Source organism: Notolabrus celidotus, chromosome 8 (genome assembly GCF_009762535.1).
Source record: "Notolabrus celidotus isolate fNotCel1 chromosome 8, fNotCel1.pri, whole genome shotgun sequence".
In the NCBI taxonomy this organism is placed as follows: domain Eukaryota; kingdom Metazoa; phylum Chordata; class Actinopteri; order Labriformes; family Labridae; genus Notolabrus; species Notolabrus celidotus.
In genome coordinates, this window is record NC_048279.1 from 23480945 (window position 1) to 23498028 (window position 17084).

The following is a 17084-nucleotide window of genomic DNA, read 5'->3' on the forward strand; positions in this document are numbered from 1 at the left end:
TTCTTATCCACCTGATTCTGGTCATCCCCACCTCTTCCACTCTTTCCTGTTGGTAATGTTCCACCAATCACAAGGGTAGGCAAGAGATTAGCTTCTGAGATTAAAGTGTTCGCCACCAAACCCTGTCTAATCCTGCCATCTGTCAGAGAGCAGCTAACCCAGCCAAGACTCTCTCCACTAGTCTAATTAGACCTAGAGAAGAAAAAGACATCTCCAGAACACACACAGTTTTCTGTCTTTTGCTGCTGAAGGCTGAGTAACAATGGAGGAGACGTACCTTCTCAACCATCCAGGAGTCAAGAAGAAGATTCTGGCAGGAGGAGCTGGACCACTGCCACACTTTCCACCTGGGGCAAAGGTAGCACGTCACACTTAGCCTGATGACCCAAATAATATGAGGCGTAAAATGAGCGTGATAGGGTGTAGTGTCTAATTTTAGCCATGTGTTGCACTGCCCACTTCTATTTGATTCTGTTGAATCATTCATGAAGTCAGGGAATTTATTCTGTGTTTGGCACTTCCACTCAGAGCAAACATTTGGTCAAGCAAATTGCAACATGTTTTTTGGCACTGTATCTGTGTTTCTGTTCAGGCACTGATCCGCCGGTCGAAGACTTTTTTCCCTTCCTAGTCAAATCCAGCCATATGGCACCGATCCTGGACGCTGTGACAAACATTTTCCATGACAATGTCAGCATGAATTTCCATTTACCTTTGTGTCCAGTGTGTGTGTTCCCTCCCTGGTGAGGTGATTCCCACTTGCTCACGCAGTAATCAGACCATTATACGCAATCTGTCAAGCTATAAATAGAGGGGTTACACAGAGCCAATGTGATTTTACAGTCAGAGTGATAAAAGAGCTCTGTTGTTAACATGCACTAAAACAGATGGGTCACATAATGAAAAGCAGCATGTTTTTGTTACAGAACAAGAAATGGAAAATCTTCAGTCAGATCAACTTTTCAAAAATATGTCACGATTAAAGAGCAACAAATTGTCAAATTAAAAAAAAAATGTTGCCATTAAGTTGTTGAAAGAGTAAATAAACGCTGAATGAAATTTGAAAAGTAAGATGGGAGGGGGGCTTGCTGGTCTAGGGGTTTAAGCTCACGCCCAATGTACTGAGGCGACAGTCCTTGTTACAGTAACCGTAGGTTTGACACCCTGTCATGAGCCTTTGCTGTATATTGTTCCCCACTCCCTGCTCCCCACACCTCCTGTTTCTCTCCAGCTGTCCTTACACTTTAAATTCAAGAGCAATTCAAATTCATAGAAAAAAAGACGTGCACTATTCTTGGACTTTTTGAGAAAAAATCAAACAAGTATCAATGATATACTCTTCAGAACAAGGTCTCAGTTTGTTTGGAAGAGTAATGGCCTCACCAAGATATCAACTATGGACATTAATTCGGTTTTTGATGTGTTCTTCTTTGTATATTTCAAACAGGACTAGTTTCATTCATTATTTACTTTCCTCTTACCCTTCCTGTCCTCTGCCCCCTCCTACCGTTCCAGCTGGTTTTCCATTTCCAGACACTGCTGGACAACTTTGAACGAACTGTAATTGATGATAGCCGACTGGCTGGCATGCCGGCTGAGATCTTTGTTGGGAAGATGTTCAAGTTGGAAGTCTGGGAGACCCTGCTGATGTCCATGAGGATTGGAGAGGTGGCTGAGTTCTGGTGTGAGGCTGTGGTAAGTTGAACAGCCACGATCACATTTCAACAGAGGTACAAGGCCCCCGAAATAGGTTTTAATAGGTTTTCATAACTGAGATGGGGGGATTGTTTCTCATTATGACATACATGGATCAACTCTATGAAGCCTCTTGTATGCTCGGTGTTGAACACACAAACAGAGCAATCTTAGTGAGCAAATAGTTGTGTTGTGTTGAAAAATGTAATTTGCAAGTAAGAGTGTGGCCATTTCCTGTGATTCTCTTGTAGAGCTGATTGGCACAGTCTGACTCTGGCAGCACCAGGGGGGTTAGCATGATTAAGTGCTGCTATGCTTAGTTGCAGACTTGTTGTATACTTGTGTTGATGAGTTCATTTTGCAGCACACAGGCTTATACCCCATCGTTTCCAAGGGAATGAGGCTGATCGCTCAAGGGAGAGACCCTTTCGAGGGCCAGAAACATATGTGTGGCATGGGAAACATGTTCAACTATCACTCCACTGGCTTCCCGGAGCTGGATGAGCTAATGAGAACTCCTCAGCCACTTATATTTATCATGGAGTTGTTACAGGTAAGCACCAGTGGCGAGAAATTGTTTGTCATACTGGAAAGCTAAATAAGACAGTCAGATGATTTCTTTTCGCTACACAAGGCTTTCTCAGAATGTAGCGTCTGTAAACATTGGCTGACAGTTAAAAGAAGAAAAAAAAGGCAATACCTTTTTATCTAACCCTCTTCAAGAATTGTGACACTCCTACACACCATGCTTTTAGATCTGCTGACAGAAACGACAAAGGAAAATTCCTACTCAGTCTGAAACATTCAGCTTTGAAATAATATATTATCCAGTACGAGCTTTACTCTCTCCAGGAGGTCCGGCAGCTGAAGACTTGAATTAAAGCCCTTCCTCTTTCTGATAGTTTCACATGCTTTTCCTCACATTAGTTGCAAAATCTTCAGTACTGGAAGAAGTGCTTGGATCCTAACAATTAAAATGAGCAAAAAGTACTTACAGAGCCAAGATGTATGATTCAGTTTGTTTAATGAACCCTTTTAGAGTGTAAAACTATAGAGCTTGCATCAGAATCAGAATTCAGAATCAGAATTCAGACTCAGAGCTTGCATGCTTTTCAGTATGATTTTGTTTGGTTACACAGGTTATTATACTGTGTAACAGAACAATTATAATCATTTACAAGACTAGGGTGACTTTACTGATTGTTGTGAACAATATGAGTTGCAATTAAATCAGTCTTATTGATGACTTCATCCCAGCAAAGGTTTGCATAATTCCAGCCTGCACAGGGTTAATCAGCCACACTAAGGGGATAGCTGTGTTGTTATGCAATTCCTTTGACTTATTAAGGTCCCTTATGATTAGTTTATCATTAAAAGCATGTTAAATATTTTCGACTAATAACCACAGATAACAAATAAATCATTCTAAACTGCATATTGATATCCTAAGCATGACCAGAACCCTAAACCCGACCCGCTTACTGTTACCAAAACTCCAAAACTAATACAACCCTAAACCTAATCCCCAAACTCTACCCATAAGCCTCAACCTAACCCCCAAACTCTACCCTAAACTATAAAACCTAACCCCCAAACTCTACCCTAAACTATAAAACCTAACCCAACTCTTAATTAAATCACAAATCATCAAGCACCATAAAGGGAAAACGGAACTGTTGACTGTACAGTCTAATGATAAATGTTCTTAGTTTCTCTTCCCCACTGCAGGCCTATAAACCAGTTCACACCTGATAATTTTCATCTGCTGCACCCTCCTCCTGTCCCTGCTGCTTCCAGGTTGGAGACCCCTTGTCCTACCACAGAGAGTCGTGGATGATGGAAAAGGATGAGAAGCTACAGATGGTGCCAGCTCTCCACATGCAGGGCAATCAACTGGTCAAGCAGAGAGAATTCAGAGAGGCTGCCAGCAAGTACAAAGAGGCCGTCCTGCTGCTGAAAACAGTCCAGTCCAGAGTGAGTGAATGATTCAGGAAACAAGAAGGGATGGAGGGAGCGGAACAAAAAAAAGAATGATGTGCAGGATTGTGAATTGTGAGGTTGTCTCAGGATTCTGGGTTTTTGGGACACTGCCTCTCTTCTCCTGTGGGGAAACCCTGTTTTCCTGTTTTGCTCTGCTTCACAGTGTCCCTGATTACAGGCAGCAGGGTGGGAGGGCTGGAAAGAAAAGAGGAAGGAGATATGGAGGGGTGTCTAGGATGAGAGGGGCATGTGAGAATACTGTAGGGAGAACATGTTGTGTATCAGACGTGATAAAAGCAAAGAATTATGTTTGTGTATAAGTGTGTTACTTTGGCTGCTATAGACATACTTACATGTTTGATGATGGAGGCCTTCAGATACTTGGCCTGTGTGCAGACAGCTTGTATAGGCTCTCTCATGCTGAGATCTGTGTCCCTGTGCCATGTTATGTTTGAATCATTGTGAAAGAATTTAAATCTACAGAATCCACATAAATTATTAAAATATGTGCAGGGGATGCCAGAGAACAACAGCACTAGTCATGTTCTTGCTCTTGTTTACACATCTGTGTCTGTAGGAGATGCCAGGTGATATAGACTACATTAATTTGGGTCGAATGATTCTCCCCCTGGAGTTGAACTACTGCCAGTGCATGCTGGAGCTGGAGGAGTACTATGAAGTTATTGACCACACCACCGAACTGCTGGAGAAACACAAAGGTAAATGATTTGAATGGTACAAGTTGTGTCTGATTTCTAATTAAGTCTGCTTTGTTAAAAAAAGTATTAGACACTCATAGACACTCTTTTCCTGTGTCAAATAATTCACATTTGTTGCGTCATTTTAAGAAATATGCTGAGGATAAAAAATTGTAGAGTTAGATGTGAATATTGATAACACACCCATGCCTGTTGTTTTATGGTAGAAAAGGAAGCAAGGAGAGTATAGCGTAACTTATCATAGAGACTTAAGGCAGTGGGAAGCAAACTGCCCTCTCTGCATGACTAAAGGTTCATTCAGGGAAAGGACAGAGCCAGGATAGCAGTTTATACCTTCAGTTGTTTTTGTTTAAGTAAGCTCACCATCTTCTTACTGTTGATTCAGCTATTACAAAAAAAAAAACTAGAGATAAGATTAGCACAAAATTGCCAGGTAGAAAGTAATGCAATGTTGAACTGCTGCTTTATAATTGAGGTGTTTCATTCTAGGAACAAGTCTTGCTTGCTCATTCAATGGTGCTGATGATATTGAATTTTTTACACTATAAATGAGGTTCCTAGTGCCTCTATTAAAATGGCCTTTTTAAAAATTATATAATTTATAGTTATATTAGCATCTGGCCAGACTGTCTCAGGCAAGCAGGTGGACTAGAAGAAGGGGGAAACAGTAAGCCTAGCTGCCCTAGTTAAATCTGCTAAGTTATGTTTTTACACTGCTTTTACACAAGCTGAAGATTATCATGCTATTTGCACTGCAATATATGTAAATAATATTCACCAATTAATTATTTCTTTATCTTAGGGAACTGCATTATTTGATAAAGATAATTAGGAATGTAGGAATGTGTGTATGGAAAACAACAGATCTCTTCTTATCACTTATTTTAGTTTTTCAGAGATCAGGAGCACGATGTCTCCAAACATGGCATCTTGACAACTGTAGTGTAGACACTGACTGAAGTTGAAAAGGTCAGATCAAGTTGTGAACCCATTACTGATTAAGCATCAGACTCTATTTCAATCAGGGCTTAACACAGGCTGTAATATCATTGTGTCTCTGTGTCTTAAAAGCTGCAATTTTTCAGACATTTGAAGTCAGTAAAAATAATCCAGTGCTCTTGTCAACAGATAAACGTTTTGTGCTTGTGTATATAATTATAAAAATTATGACATGGATTTCTCTACATCTCAAATTCATTTTCAATTTTTAGGGGAAATCCTTTTTTTTTGTTTTTCTTAGATGGCAAATAGAAGAAACATTTCCACTTTTAAATACAGCTGTGACAATGGCTGCTCATAGTTTCTGTAAGCTTAAAAAGTGATGGTTGGCTTTATTTAAAGTAACAAAAATGCATCTGAAAAGCTTTAAATCTCAGCTTGCATTCAGTCTTTATGCCATCTAAGGAAATTGTCTCGTGACTATAGGTCCCAGCTCTGTTAAATATTAAGCTACATTAGCTAGCTTTAGCTCCAGGGGACAGTTAGCTTGGCTTAGCTAAGCATAATGACCATAGACTGTATAAAATATGGACGTAGTATCCGTGATGCAACCATCTGTTCCTGAGCGCTGTTTTGAAGCCAATCAATGGCGGCAGCCATATTGGTAATTGAAGCGGCTCAGTTTGAAAGTTGCCGCAGAGTTTGAGCCTCTTAGCCAACAGCTATGTGTTCCCGTCCAGGAGTCAAGCCAGTCATGTTCTTATTTGGGCAAAAAATCGTAATCTTAATATCTTCTGAACCGTCGCGTTAGAAAAAAATTCACCCCTCGTGCAGTGTGTGCCAGTAGAGAAATTAGCTACGTAGAGCCAAGCCGTTTTTTGAACCAGGCTGTAAAGATATTTATTTCTGCTGTAAAGATCGTCTTTTTTGAATTGGTGTGTATGTGGTTTCCAGTGTTTCTGCAGCCAGCCTCAAGCGGATTCTCGATGAATTGCAGTTTATAACACTTCCGCATGGGCTTCATAGTTTGAGACCGGAGGTTGCCGCTTGATAATGACCCTCTGTCCCCTAGTAAAGGCACAAACTACATTCAATTTAGATTTTTTGTGGGTTAAGAAATAAAATATATGAACAAAATATGTTCAGATGTGTATTTTTACCTCAAACTTCCTGTCATCATGCTAAACTAAGCTAACTATCTCAATACTAAGAGTGGTAACATTTTTATTTTCTAACTCTCAGCAAGACTACAAAGAAGAGTATTACTGGAAATGTCAAACCATTCTTTGTAATCAAGTGCAGGAAAAGCTGCTCAGTGATGAGTTAAATGAGGAATGTAGTTACAGAGTTATTTCAACCGCAGGGTCTTAACACTGTGACAAACAACAATTTCAAATGTTGTAAAAGGTTGACAGGTCAGGGTAGTGCCTTGGCTGGCTTTATTGCAGTGACTCTTGCATGTTGTGTATCTTGTGAAAGTGTGTTTGAGGGCTTTACAGCTAGAGCAGCCCTAGGAATTGTACTGTCACACCCATGGCTAGTCATATAATCCTGGAGGAGCTCATGTTGGCACACTATCCACTTCAGAGCCTTATGAATTATCCCCCTTCACCCAGAGACGGGTCCACAGAGGCAGTCTTCATTTTACTCCCAGTTACACAAAGTTAAGGGTGTGTGTGTGTGTGTGTGTCAGGAGGAAAGCATGTGTACAGCTGTGAATGTGTGAGCCTTTATAGGACATGTGTGGTTGTGTGGCAGGAGGATGGAGTGTGAACCTGCCTGAGTTTGTCAGCTCCACTGGACCAGTTCAAGCTGTAGCACTGTTCCTCTGGCTCATAAAAAAGATCCACCCAACACCAGCATCACTCTTCCTCTACCTCTCCTTCTATTCTCCTTTCATTAGTCTTTAGCTGTCTCTTTTCAATCCTTTTTTAACTCTACAGTTAGTTTTATTTCCCTCCTCTCTCACTTGTCCTTATCCATTTCATGAGTACTCACCTTGTTCCTATTCTTATCAATGTCATGTTGTCTATTTCTGTTTTAAGTCAGGCGCTCTACTGTTGTTTCCTCCATCTATTTAACCCAGTTGTTCTTTAGCCAAGCACCCAATGGTGGCTCATTGCAGTGTTTCTGCTTTAGCCAGAGGCGACAAAGAAATCTGCTTAAATGTGGGCTGAGTGGAGAGTTAGCGTTAAGGGAAATTAAATTCAGAGGAACAGAAATTCTCAGCCATCAGTGGGTACGTAGCAAAGCACATGAGTGTATTCTGCTGAAACAGAGGCATTACAGTGTGGATTTGTGTGTGCATTCTGGGAGATACAGTTAATCTCTTTTGATGGAGAGACAGATGAGAACACTGATGAGAGTTACATATCCATGGCTTATATATAGGGAAACAGGAAATCCGGTTCTGTCTGAATGAAAAATATGGTAAAAAAGCACACTAGCACCTTTTAAGCCCACAAATTAAGCTCTTATGATTTGTTTGTTTACAAAAACAGGGAACAATGAACAGCTCTAGAGTAAGTCATATGCCAGGATTTTTTGGCCAGGCACAGCAACTAGCAATTTTTTTGTAAGCTGTCTCTCAAACAAGCACCAAAAAAAGACATAAAGCATTAATTATTGAGCTATAGGTGTATTATTTAATCGGATGGCAAAGCCAGGCTAGCCATTTCCCATGCTTCCATTTTTTCTTTTGCACAGCTAAGCTAACCAGCTGCTGACTTTAGCCCTATACTTATCAAACAGATATCCTTATCTCAAGCAGATATGAAAACTGCAAAACATTTCAAAATAATACAAGGACAGCTCTGAACAAAATCACACCTTTCTTCAGTCTCTTTCCTTTAGACATAACTAAGCTTTTTTTTCTGCCTACAGCACTAAAATCAATTTGTTTTACAAATTAAGCTCCCTAAGCAGTTTTAAATCAGCACCCACAGTGTTGGCAGTTTTTCATCAGAGTTGTTTTTCTTCATCTTTCAAAAAGTGTTACAAAAAAAAGGTTGACACAAATTTCCATTTCTCACAATTTTGTCAGAAACACAATTTCAATTTCTCAAAGTCATTATTTGTAGGGCAGACTCCCTGCTGGGTGTGCCAGAGGCGCTAGATGAAGATTCGTTTGGTCACTAAAGTTGCCAGGACTTGTGGTTGTATGAATGTGTCACAAAGTTATATGGAAATCCAGATAATTAATTTAGCTCTTGACCTTGCTGTTGACAGATCTTTCATTTCAGAGTCCTCAGAAACTCAAAGAGACGAGGGAGCCGAGAGCCGTTTTATATTTATTTACCGTACATATCGTGAAGTGATCAAAACACACTTATTTTATTTTGGTTGCCAGACATTTTAAACATATTCTTGATGGTTTATCAAGCAACTGGTCGAAATATTGTCACCCTTTCCATTTTGGCTGTTTGGTTACTTTGCATTAAGAATGAAGGAAGAGAAGTGAGGATTATTGACATGTTTTATACTTATTTCTTTTGAAGTTTGGACTCAAATTGAATGCATTTTCTAGGCCTTTCCCTCAAATGTCATTGATATCACCACAGGATTTTCTCAGGCGTTTTTTAACTGTCCTGTTATGTTTGTTTCTCTGGAACAGCAATAATGTTCCTGGGGCATTGTCAATTATCCAAAAGTGTCAGAACCCCAAAAAATCCCAATTAACATTTGTTTTAATCTAATTTTTAACTCCATTACTAACCATTTAAATCAAGATTTAGTTCATTGGTGTTCTGTAATTCTCACAGATCATGGTTCAATGAGGATAACTCACTCGTTTTCATTAAAATTCATGTTAAAACACTTTTTAATGTACATTGGAAATACCTAAATATATACACTATAGTTTTACGTGACGTAGATTTTTGTTTATTATATTCTACATTTTGTTTTGTTTTTTGATATTGATAAATTAACACAAGACACCTCTTCTGTCACATGCTGCCCAGATTTTTATGCTGCATTTAGCTGGTTTAGAAGGCATATATTGCCTAAAATAGACTTTAAAAAGGGTCAGTTTGACCTGCAAAATAACAGGGGGGTTTAATTACCACACTAAAACCTCTTATCGGTCATCATCTTTCATTTGTCCATTTGTGACTTAATAAGGTAACTCAGGAAAATCTATGAGGAGCCTGTGAGCTCCACAATTGAACTTCTGCTTTATTTTTGGTTGACATTGTTATTCTGAAATGAGACAGGATAATTTGTCTTCTTTTGGTAATTGTTTCTCCCAAATGGGGGGGGGAGTGTGGTTTAGGACAAACATGTCAGAATCCAGTAATTTATAATAGGAGAATGATTTATTTCTTAGGAGACAAAGGAAAGTATTTTGGGAGGTAAGGCTGTAGTAGAGAATAAAGATGCAGCATGTATATGTTTTGGGTTTATCGTACCATTTAGCAAACTCAATGTTGAAGAGAAACACACACTCAGGTGCTAAATGCAGACAAATTGCTAACTCAGCTTCAGCACACAAAGCTGGATTGTTATTTAATATCTACCAGTTACACATTAATAACTCTGTTTTCCTTTATTTTCTTTTATATCTTTGTTGTGCTATGTGTCTCAGACTGTGTGAAAGGCTACTACAAGAGAGCCAAGGCCCACGCTGCCGTGTGGAATGAAAAGGAAGCCAGGAAAGACTTCAACATAGTGGCCCAACTGGACATCACTCTGACCTCTCTCATCAGCCGAGAGCTGATGGCCCTGTCAGAGCGCATGAAGGAGAAGTACTGGGAGGAGAAGGAGCAATACTGGAACATGCTGGATAAGAAGGATAAAAATGATCAAGAAGAAAAGGAGGAGCATAATCAGGAGGAGGAGGAAGAGGTGGAGGACAAAGGAAGACAAGAAGACATCAAAAGTGTGACTGCAGAGAGTAAAGATGAAGTAAAGGAGGTAGAAGACGAATCTCCATCAGAGTGTACAGAAGTCAATAAAGAGGAGCTGTGGGGAAGTAAAAGCACGCTAAGTGAGGGAACATGTAACGAAGAGGAAGCTAACACCTCTGGGGCTGATCTAAACACCTCCAGTGTAACAGAGGGGAAGGACTGGCAGCAGATGTTAAAACTGGTCATGTTTCTGCAGAAAGAAGGAAACTTTCTCATCACGGAAAAGAAATTTGAGGAGGCTTCTCCAAAGTTCAAGGAGGCGTTAGAATATGTGGACTTCCTTCAGAATAAGGTAAGCATGTGGGAAGGTTCAGCCTCTGGTCTTCCAACCTGTTCAATCAGACTCCCTCTGACCTGATTCAGGTCACAACTGTTTACCTTAAACGGCTGGCTTTAAGGCCTGTTGAAGCCTTTTGTAAACAACTGATGCAGCTGCCACATTTTGAGGTATTTTTGTAAACAGCCAATAAGACCACTACAATTTGTTGGTGTATTTTGCAAACAACCAATATGTCTACTGCTATTTTGGTTTTTTTTTTTGTAAGCAACCAATATTGCTGCCCTTTTTTTGAGAGTTTTTTTGTCACCAAGATGGCCACCAGTTTTCTGTAGTATATTTTAGCTACAACCAAAGTGTCTGAAATTTCTTCACAGTATTTTTTTGCAAACAACCAATTCACCTTCCTGTTTTATGAGGCATTGTTTGTTAGGGTTGGGTACATTTATATATAACCAATATGGCTGCCATTTTTCTGAGGTATTTCCTGTAAACAACTAATATGGCTGCTGGTGTGGAACTTTATTTTAATAAAAACTAGCCAGATATGTTATTTGTTTACAAACACTTGGTGCTGGCTAAGACATTCAGAGACATTAAGGTCCCCTGTTAATGATTCCTCTTGTTAACAAAAGAAAGACATAGCAGTTCCGGACGTATTTCATTTACTCATTTACACTGATCATGCTGTGTGATTAAATATAGTATAATATAATATAAATGACACATTACACCTTTTTGTGAGAACAATGACTTTCCAGATGGACACATGATTGACCGTATTAACAGTCCCTAGTTTGAGCTGTTGAGCGTGATGAATGCATTGTTTCATAACAGAAAGTTCTCATATAAGGCTTACAGCTCCTGAACCATCATCAGCTGTCATTGTGGCTTTTTACTGAAGAACAGCTGTGGCATTGTAGGTATGCTAGCAAAGTGAAGAGCAGAGGAAAGAACACTAAAAATAACAGCTATCCACAGAGATATCACTGTGACAGCTCTGGCTTGTGTGTCTTCTCTTTTCTTTAGACTCCCTCACTCCTGCCACACTGTGCAGTCCAACTCCCTGCTGCCTTCTTCTTGTCAACCTGCCCTCCTCCTCTTACAATTCTCCACCTTTGACCCATTATTTTCAGCATCTGCCTTCCCCATCATTTCCCCAACCTGTACAGTTTCATCTCTCTTTTTTTGTCCAACTCTTTCATTCTTGTTTCATCTTTTTAACATTTCCTCTGCCATCCATCTCCCCCATAACCTCTTTACTAATGTCGTCCTTGCTCTCTGTGTTTACTCAGCAGGTGGATCCAGAGAGCGAGGACTGGGAGTCACTGGGAAAAGTGCGTCTGCCGCTGGCTCTTAACCTCAGCCAGTGCTTGCTGGAGCTCAAACAGTACCAGGAAGTGGTGGAGCTCAATGATAAGCTGCTGAAGAAGCACAAAGGTAATAAAAGAGGGTTGAAAAAACAAAAAAAAATGTTTAAACATGCTTAGTTTTTCTAACATACTGTCATTCCAGAGCTTAGAAATATCAAGATGTTGTTAGTGCAAATCCCTTGCCCTCAGCAAACAACTGTCTCAGCACTGCAACGATCCTTGATCTCTGTGTTTACCAGGGAAAAAAGGAACCAAACATTCAAAACAGCGTTGCTGAGTCTCTCTTTCTTTCCCCTCGGCACCCACCCATGGACATCACAGTCGAAAAAGAATTCTTTGTTTTCTTTTGTTTCTGCTACGTCTGAATTATTTATAGTGTAGGCTGATGTGAAATGGTCGTTCTTACACACTCCTTTTCCCTTCATTTATTCCTGTCCAACTTTCTCCTCAGACTGTCTTTTCCATATCTCAGTCCTGTTATTTCATCCTCTCTTCAGAAGTCTACTTTTTTGGCTCACTACTTTCAGTCCCTCTGACCGCCTCATCTTGCAAACCTCCTGTTTCTTTCAGTATTTCGGTCATTAAACCCCTTCACTTTGATTTCTCATTCTCCAAAGGTAACTTTAAAGCTGTGTACCAGCGAGCACGAGCACACGCCGCTTTGTGCAATGAGGACGAAGCTCGGCGAGACTTTGAGATGGCGGGGAAATTGGACCCTAAGTTTAAAACCTACATCTGCCAGGAACTGAAAAACATGGCAGGGAGCTTACGCACCATGCACGCCCACCAGAATAAGACTTACTGGGATACAACGCAGGAGAAGTGGGGGCCTGGTGGAAGCAAGACAAAGAGTGCTGCTAGAAAGAATAAAGTTAAAATTTCACAGCAAGCCCCTGAAGAAAAAACTGAAGCCAACAAGAAGACAGAAAACATTGAAATAGAAGACAAGGAGAATTCAGAGAAACCTGCCCCTGCTGAGGCGGAGGCAGCAGATGACGCAGAGACAGAGAAAAATCCAAATGCAAAAGCAGAGCAGAGTATTAAAGAGCCTGAGAGTGGGAGAGAGAGCAGAGAGGGGTTGGATAATAAAAATATGGAGAGGGTCGTGGTTCATGAGGACAGGCAGGGCCCAGCAGATAATCGAGCAACAGAGGAAGATAGCGATCCCGAGGCCACCGGCACAGGGGGAGATAATGTAGTGAGCAAAAGATCAGCACACGATAAGGCCAGAGAGAAGGTCAAATGCCAATCAAGTGCTGCACCGGGCTCGAGCAGAACAAGCCAGGGGGACAAAGGCAGCAGTGATGAGGCAGAAAGAGGTGACACTCAATCAGAGTAGACCAACAGGCTGGAAATGTCTTGCGTAGGGCCAAAGGAACTCCATAGTAGTGGAGGGCAGAGAGGAGATCATGTGGAAAAAAACAGATAAATGGATGCATAATATGAGGGGGAGACATGTGATAAATAGCCAAGCTTCAAGTCTCAACTGGAAATATTGATTCTGCTGCAAACAAATCCAAATATAAACACAAGAAGAAAAATTAATGTAAACATAAACAGGCTGCGTCGGGTTTCATTATTCAGTTCTCAGAGGGATAACTGCAGGCACACGGGGGGTAAAAAAACACGGGAGTTTGGCAAATACAAAGTTTTTTTATTTCTGTACACAAAGAGTAGAAAGCAGCCAGTAACCCACTTGTTATTACAGTAAAAAGCCTTTCTTCAGAAAACTTTTTTGTATTTTTACAGATTAAAAACGCCAGAGAAAAGACAGCAAGAAGTGTTTGAGTGCTGGACAAAAACATCAAACCAAAACTGTTAAACATGAAACATTTGAAAGATTAATGAGGTATATTAATGGTGGTATAAATAAATTAAAATAAACCTCAGTCCACCAGTAAGTCATGAGTGAGTGTATATATGTGTTAGTGTTATAAACACCATGTTCATTGAGGTTAAGTGATTCACTGCCCCCACCATGTGAAGCACAAATGGTGTCCTTCTTACAAGCTTAGATTCATGATAGCAAACATGGAGGGCGTGACACAAAGACAAGAGAGTAATGATGGGAGCCATTAGCGTGTTGGCCGGCTACATGCGGCAACTGAAGTCTGGAGTGAGAGAGCAGTGTCCTCTGGGTGACTCTCGCCTCTGTGGGGAGCATTTTATCTGAAGTCATACGGCTTCAGTTGCACCAGAGAGAGATATACAGAGAGCAGGGCATGTGTTAGTGTGTGAGGAATATAGGGAGCTGCTACTACCAGTATAGGGACGTATGCATGGATCAGATGATTACTGAGGCGCAGGGTTGAGATGCTGTGCGACTCTTCTACAGCTGGAGGACTATCAGAGTCAGATAAGAATGTGGGCAATCAATGCATCATCTGATGTATGACCAACAAGTGTATTTATTAGAGTCTACCTCCTCTTTATTGTCTGAAAATAAACAAGAATTGACGTGCAGCTCTGTGGGGAATCCCTCTGCTGTTTCGCCACACGTCACCGTTACATCATTTTGTGTGCCCACATACCAAAGAACAAAGTGCAAGGCTGCAGTGTGATCATCAATGTGTAATGAGATGTGTAACTACGAATAAATAAACATCTACAAACAAACATTACTCGTCATGTTTATTCTGCTGCTCTTTGTTGTGACTTGTCAGAGCTTCAATGAAAGCAGAGATGGATTCAGCACACGGTAATGAATATCTTCAGAAGCACGAGTGAAGAAGAGGGATGTAAGCCGTCTCTCGCTTCCCTTAAGGCTGTTAGCATTGGTGTTATGAACGGCATATTGCCTTACCTTCTCTCAAACCTTTGCTACTGCGTCCTTGGGGACAGTTCCCTAGCAACTGAATCACAACTAAGGAGGCAGGCAGTGAGTGCTGAGGAGGGAGTGTGGTGGCAGGACGTGAGCGCCGTGTGCCGATAGGAGTAGCCCGTAATGAGTGCAGCAACATGGGCATCGAACTCATGTCTGTGAGGTCATAGTGTCATTTCTTAAGGATAAAGCTGAGTTCCTCTCTGTGTATATCTCTGTCTCTTCTGTGAGGATGAGGCAGTATGATTGCAGAGAAACACACAGAGCCACAGCTTACTAGTTTCAGGCAATCTCTTGTCTTGCTTCTGGAGATTTTTTTGCCATGGCAGGCACATCAAAGTGGATCTCTCCCACCAGCCCTCGAGCGATAAATGGATTGTTTTTTCTCCCCTCTACCTTTCCTCTCTTATCTCTCAAATCTTTAGTCCCTCCAAGCGTCAGCCCAGCATCATGGATGCGCCTCTAAAAGCCCTGTTTAGTTGGTTTTTCAATGAAGGGTAATCCACATTTCTGTATTGTTTTCCGTTGTTTTCAAATTAACTACCGGCCTGTCTGAAGTCTGACAGACGCAGAATTGTAAACGCATGACCGATGCAACCTCCTTCCTTGAATGCGAAACACAAGGGGAAATCAATAAGGGAAACAAACTAACTTTGTATGAATTTAAGGCATTAATTGTCTGCACTGTTTAAAACAGATTGCACCCAATGCTTGTTCTGTGAGGGTGAAGTTATTTCAAAGTCACCTTTTTGTAAATCTAAAAGAAATTCAGTTTGCAAATGAGGCATGTGGAGTCATTAGAAACTTTTCTTCTACATGGAGAGAGGGGATTATGAAAGAAGTCAGTGCAGGACCACGTCATAGTGGCCCTCGGCCCCTCCCTGATGTGTCTGGAATTGGCCTTGCAGACAGAGAGAGAGAAAGAGCTTCAGTCTGGCGCTACTATCGCCTGCAGCTCTTTCCCTCCCTTTCTTTGCACACAGCAGGAGAACACAAAGATTCCAAAGAGGAGGTTTGACATTTATCAGTAGAAATTTCCTCAACAAAACCCCCAATATCTGTCACATTACAAACTGCCTCAAAACTGAAAAGCTTGTCTGAATCCTGGGAGACAAAACGATGAATGCGGGAGCTCAATTTTTAAGGAGGTCTGTATTTTTTAGGGATGCAGATCAGCATGTGTTATCCATCATGCAGGGAGTCATTTGTGTATTTGTGCACAATGAAAGAAGGGATGTAGCAGCATACGTGTGCGTTCACATACAGTGAGTGCATGTGGTTTTGCATGAGCGTAAGGGGCTCACTTAGGAGAGGCGAGCAATGACAGCGACAAGCAGTTAGGGAGGATTAAATGAAAACAGTGTGTGCATACAGAGGCGCTGTGCTAGCGGGCACTTTGGCTGTCTTAAATAAATCATGGATTTAACTCATGATTTGTCATTCTCACAAAGTAAATAAGCATGTCGTGGTTGCTGTCAACTCCCTGACAATCCATACCACACAGCCACAAGAAATGCAGTCACCCAGCCCTGATCTGGTTTACGCTACTGAGCTTTACCTTCCTTCAATAACAAAAATAACCATGATGAGACATTCAAGGAGGAAAAAAAACACAAATACTGAAGACATAGGCATTCTGACAAAACAAGGGAATCTTCTTCTTCCCTTTTGCATTTTTTCATCTTCTTTACATCGATGGTCCAATTTGTGCTGTGGACTGATATAAAGCTTCACACCCTCAAACGACTACACAGATACTGGTAAGCACAGTGTCTTGGCTGAGCATCTTCCTCTTACTTCAGTGCCTCCCTGACCTGCTGCTAACTTTAGTTTCCTTTGGTCTGGTAACGTAGTGTCAGGCTGAAGTTATAAAGCACAACCTGGCCAAACGAACATCAGCGTGAACCTTCAGCGGTTTGCATGAAAAAGGCTTTTAGTGCACAGAGTTCCAGTGGGAGGTTAGCTCTGGGTATCATTGCTGCTGCAGTGGTCACAGGGCCTGGTGGACTGCTGCCCGGCCAAAGCCGTATGGAGCTCTTCCCTCGGCCATCAGGCATCCTTACAGGCTTTAACCATCCTCCTTCAGGCCAAGTCAGGGTTAGATGTGTGAGGTGGTGCCTGAAATTAGAAAAGAGAGGAAGAGCAGAAAGGAAAAAGCTTTTACAATTTCCATTAAACACTCTCAAGACTGACGGAATGTTCTTGGTTATAACTAAGACGGCTGTAATTATGATAATCCTTTTCTTTGTTCAAGTTACAGGCTTTAAACTGCCCGGCAAATTGCGTTTTAAATGCAACGGGACAGTTTGCACAGTGTGACGCCACTGCTCTCCTTCTCCCTCTGTGCTACTGTCTCCGCTCCTCTTTATCTTA

At 41.2% G+C, this 17084-nt stretch overlaps 2 protein-coding genes across 3 annotated transcripts in view; one reads left to right on the top strand and one right to left on the bottom strand.

The window, feature by feature from the left end:
- The first annotated feature begins 262 nt into the window (after nucleotides 1-262).
- Nucleotides 263-14517, top strand: LOC117817643 (DNA ligase 1). Its single transcript, XM_034690397.1, has 8 exons — nucleotides 263-358; nucleotides 1516-1695; nucleotides 2060-2248; nucleotides 3493-3669; nucleotides 4253-4394; nucleotides 9919-10532; nucleotides 11813-11957; nucleotides 12508-14517. The coding sequence occupies exons 1-8, from the start codon at nucleotides 263-265 to the stop codon at nucleotides 13227-13229; spliced, it is 2265 nt and encodes a 754-aa protein (XP_034546288.1). The 3' UTR covers nucleotides 13230-14517.
- The window catches only part of drp2 (dystrophin related protein 2), a 185029-nt gene continuing 181468 nt past the window's right edge, over nucleotides 13524-17084 (bottom strand). For both annotated transcript variants that reach the window (XR_004632101.1, XM_034689687.1), the window contains exon 25: nucleotides 13524-16829. Coding sequence is in view for 1 of the 2 variants with exons in the window: in XM_034689687.1 (XP_034545578.1) it covers nucleotides 16810-16829 (20 nt within the window). In the remaining variant the exon portion in view is untranslated. The remainder of the gene's footprint in view (nucleotides 16830-17084) is intronic.

Coding starts and splice junctions, on each gene's coding strand:
- LOC117817643 (XM_034690397.1), top strand. CDS start 263: ATGGAGGAGACGTACCTTCTCAACCATCCAGGAGTCAAGAAGAAGATT. Junction 3,670..4,252: donor TGAAAACAGTCCAGTCCAGA/GTGAGTGAATGA, acceptor CTGTGTCTGTAG/GAGATGCCAGGTGATATAGA. Junction 4,395..9,918: donor ACTGCTGGAGAAACACAAAG/GTAAATGATTTG, acceptor TATGTGTCTCAG/ACTGTGTGAAAGGCTACTAC.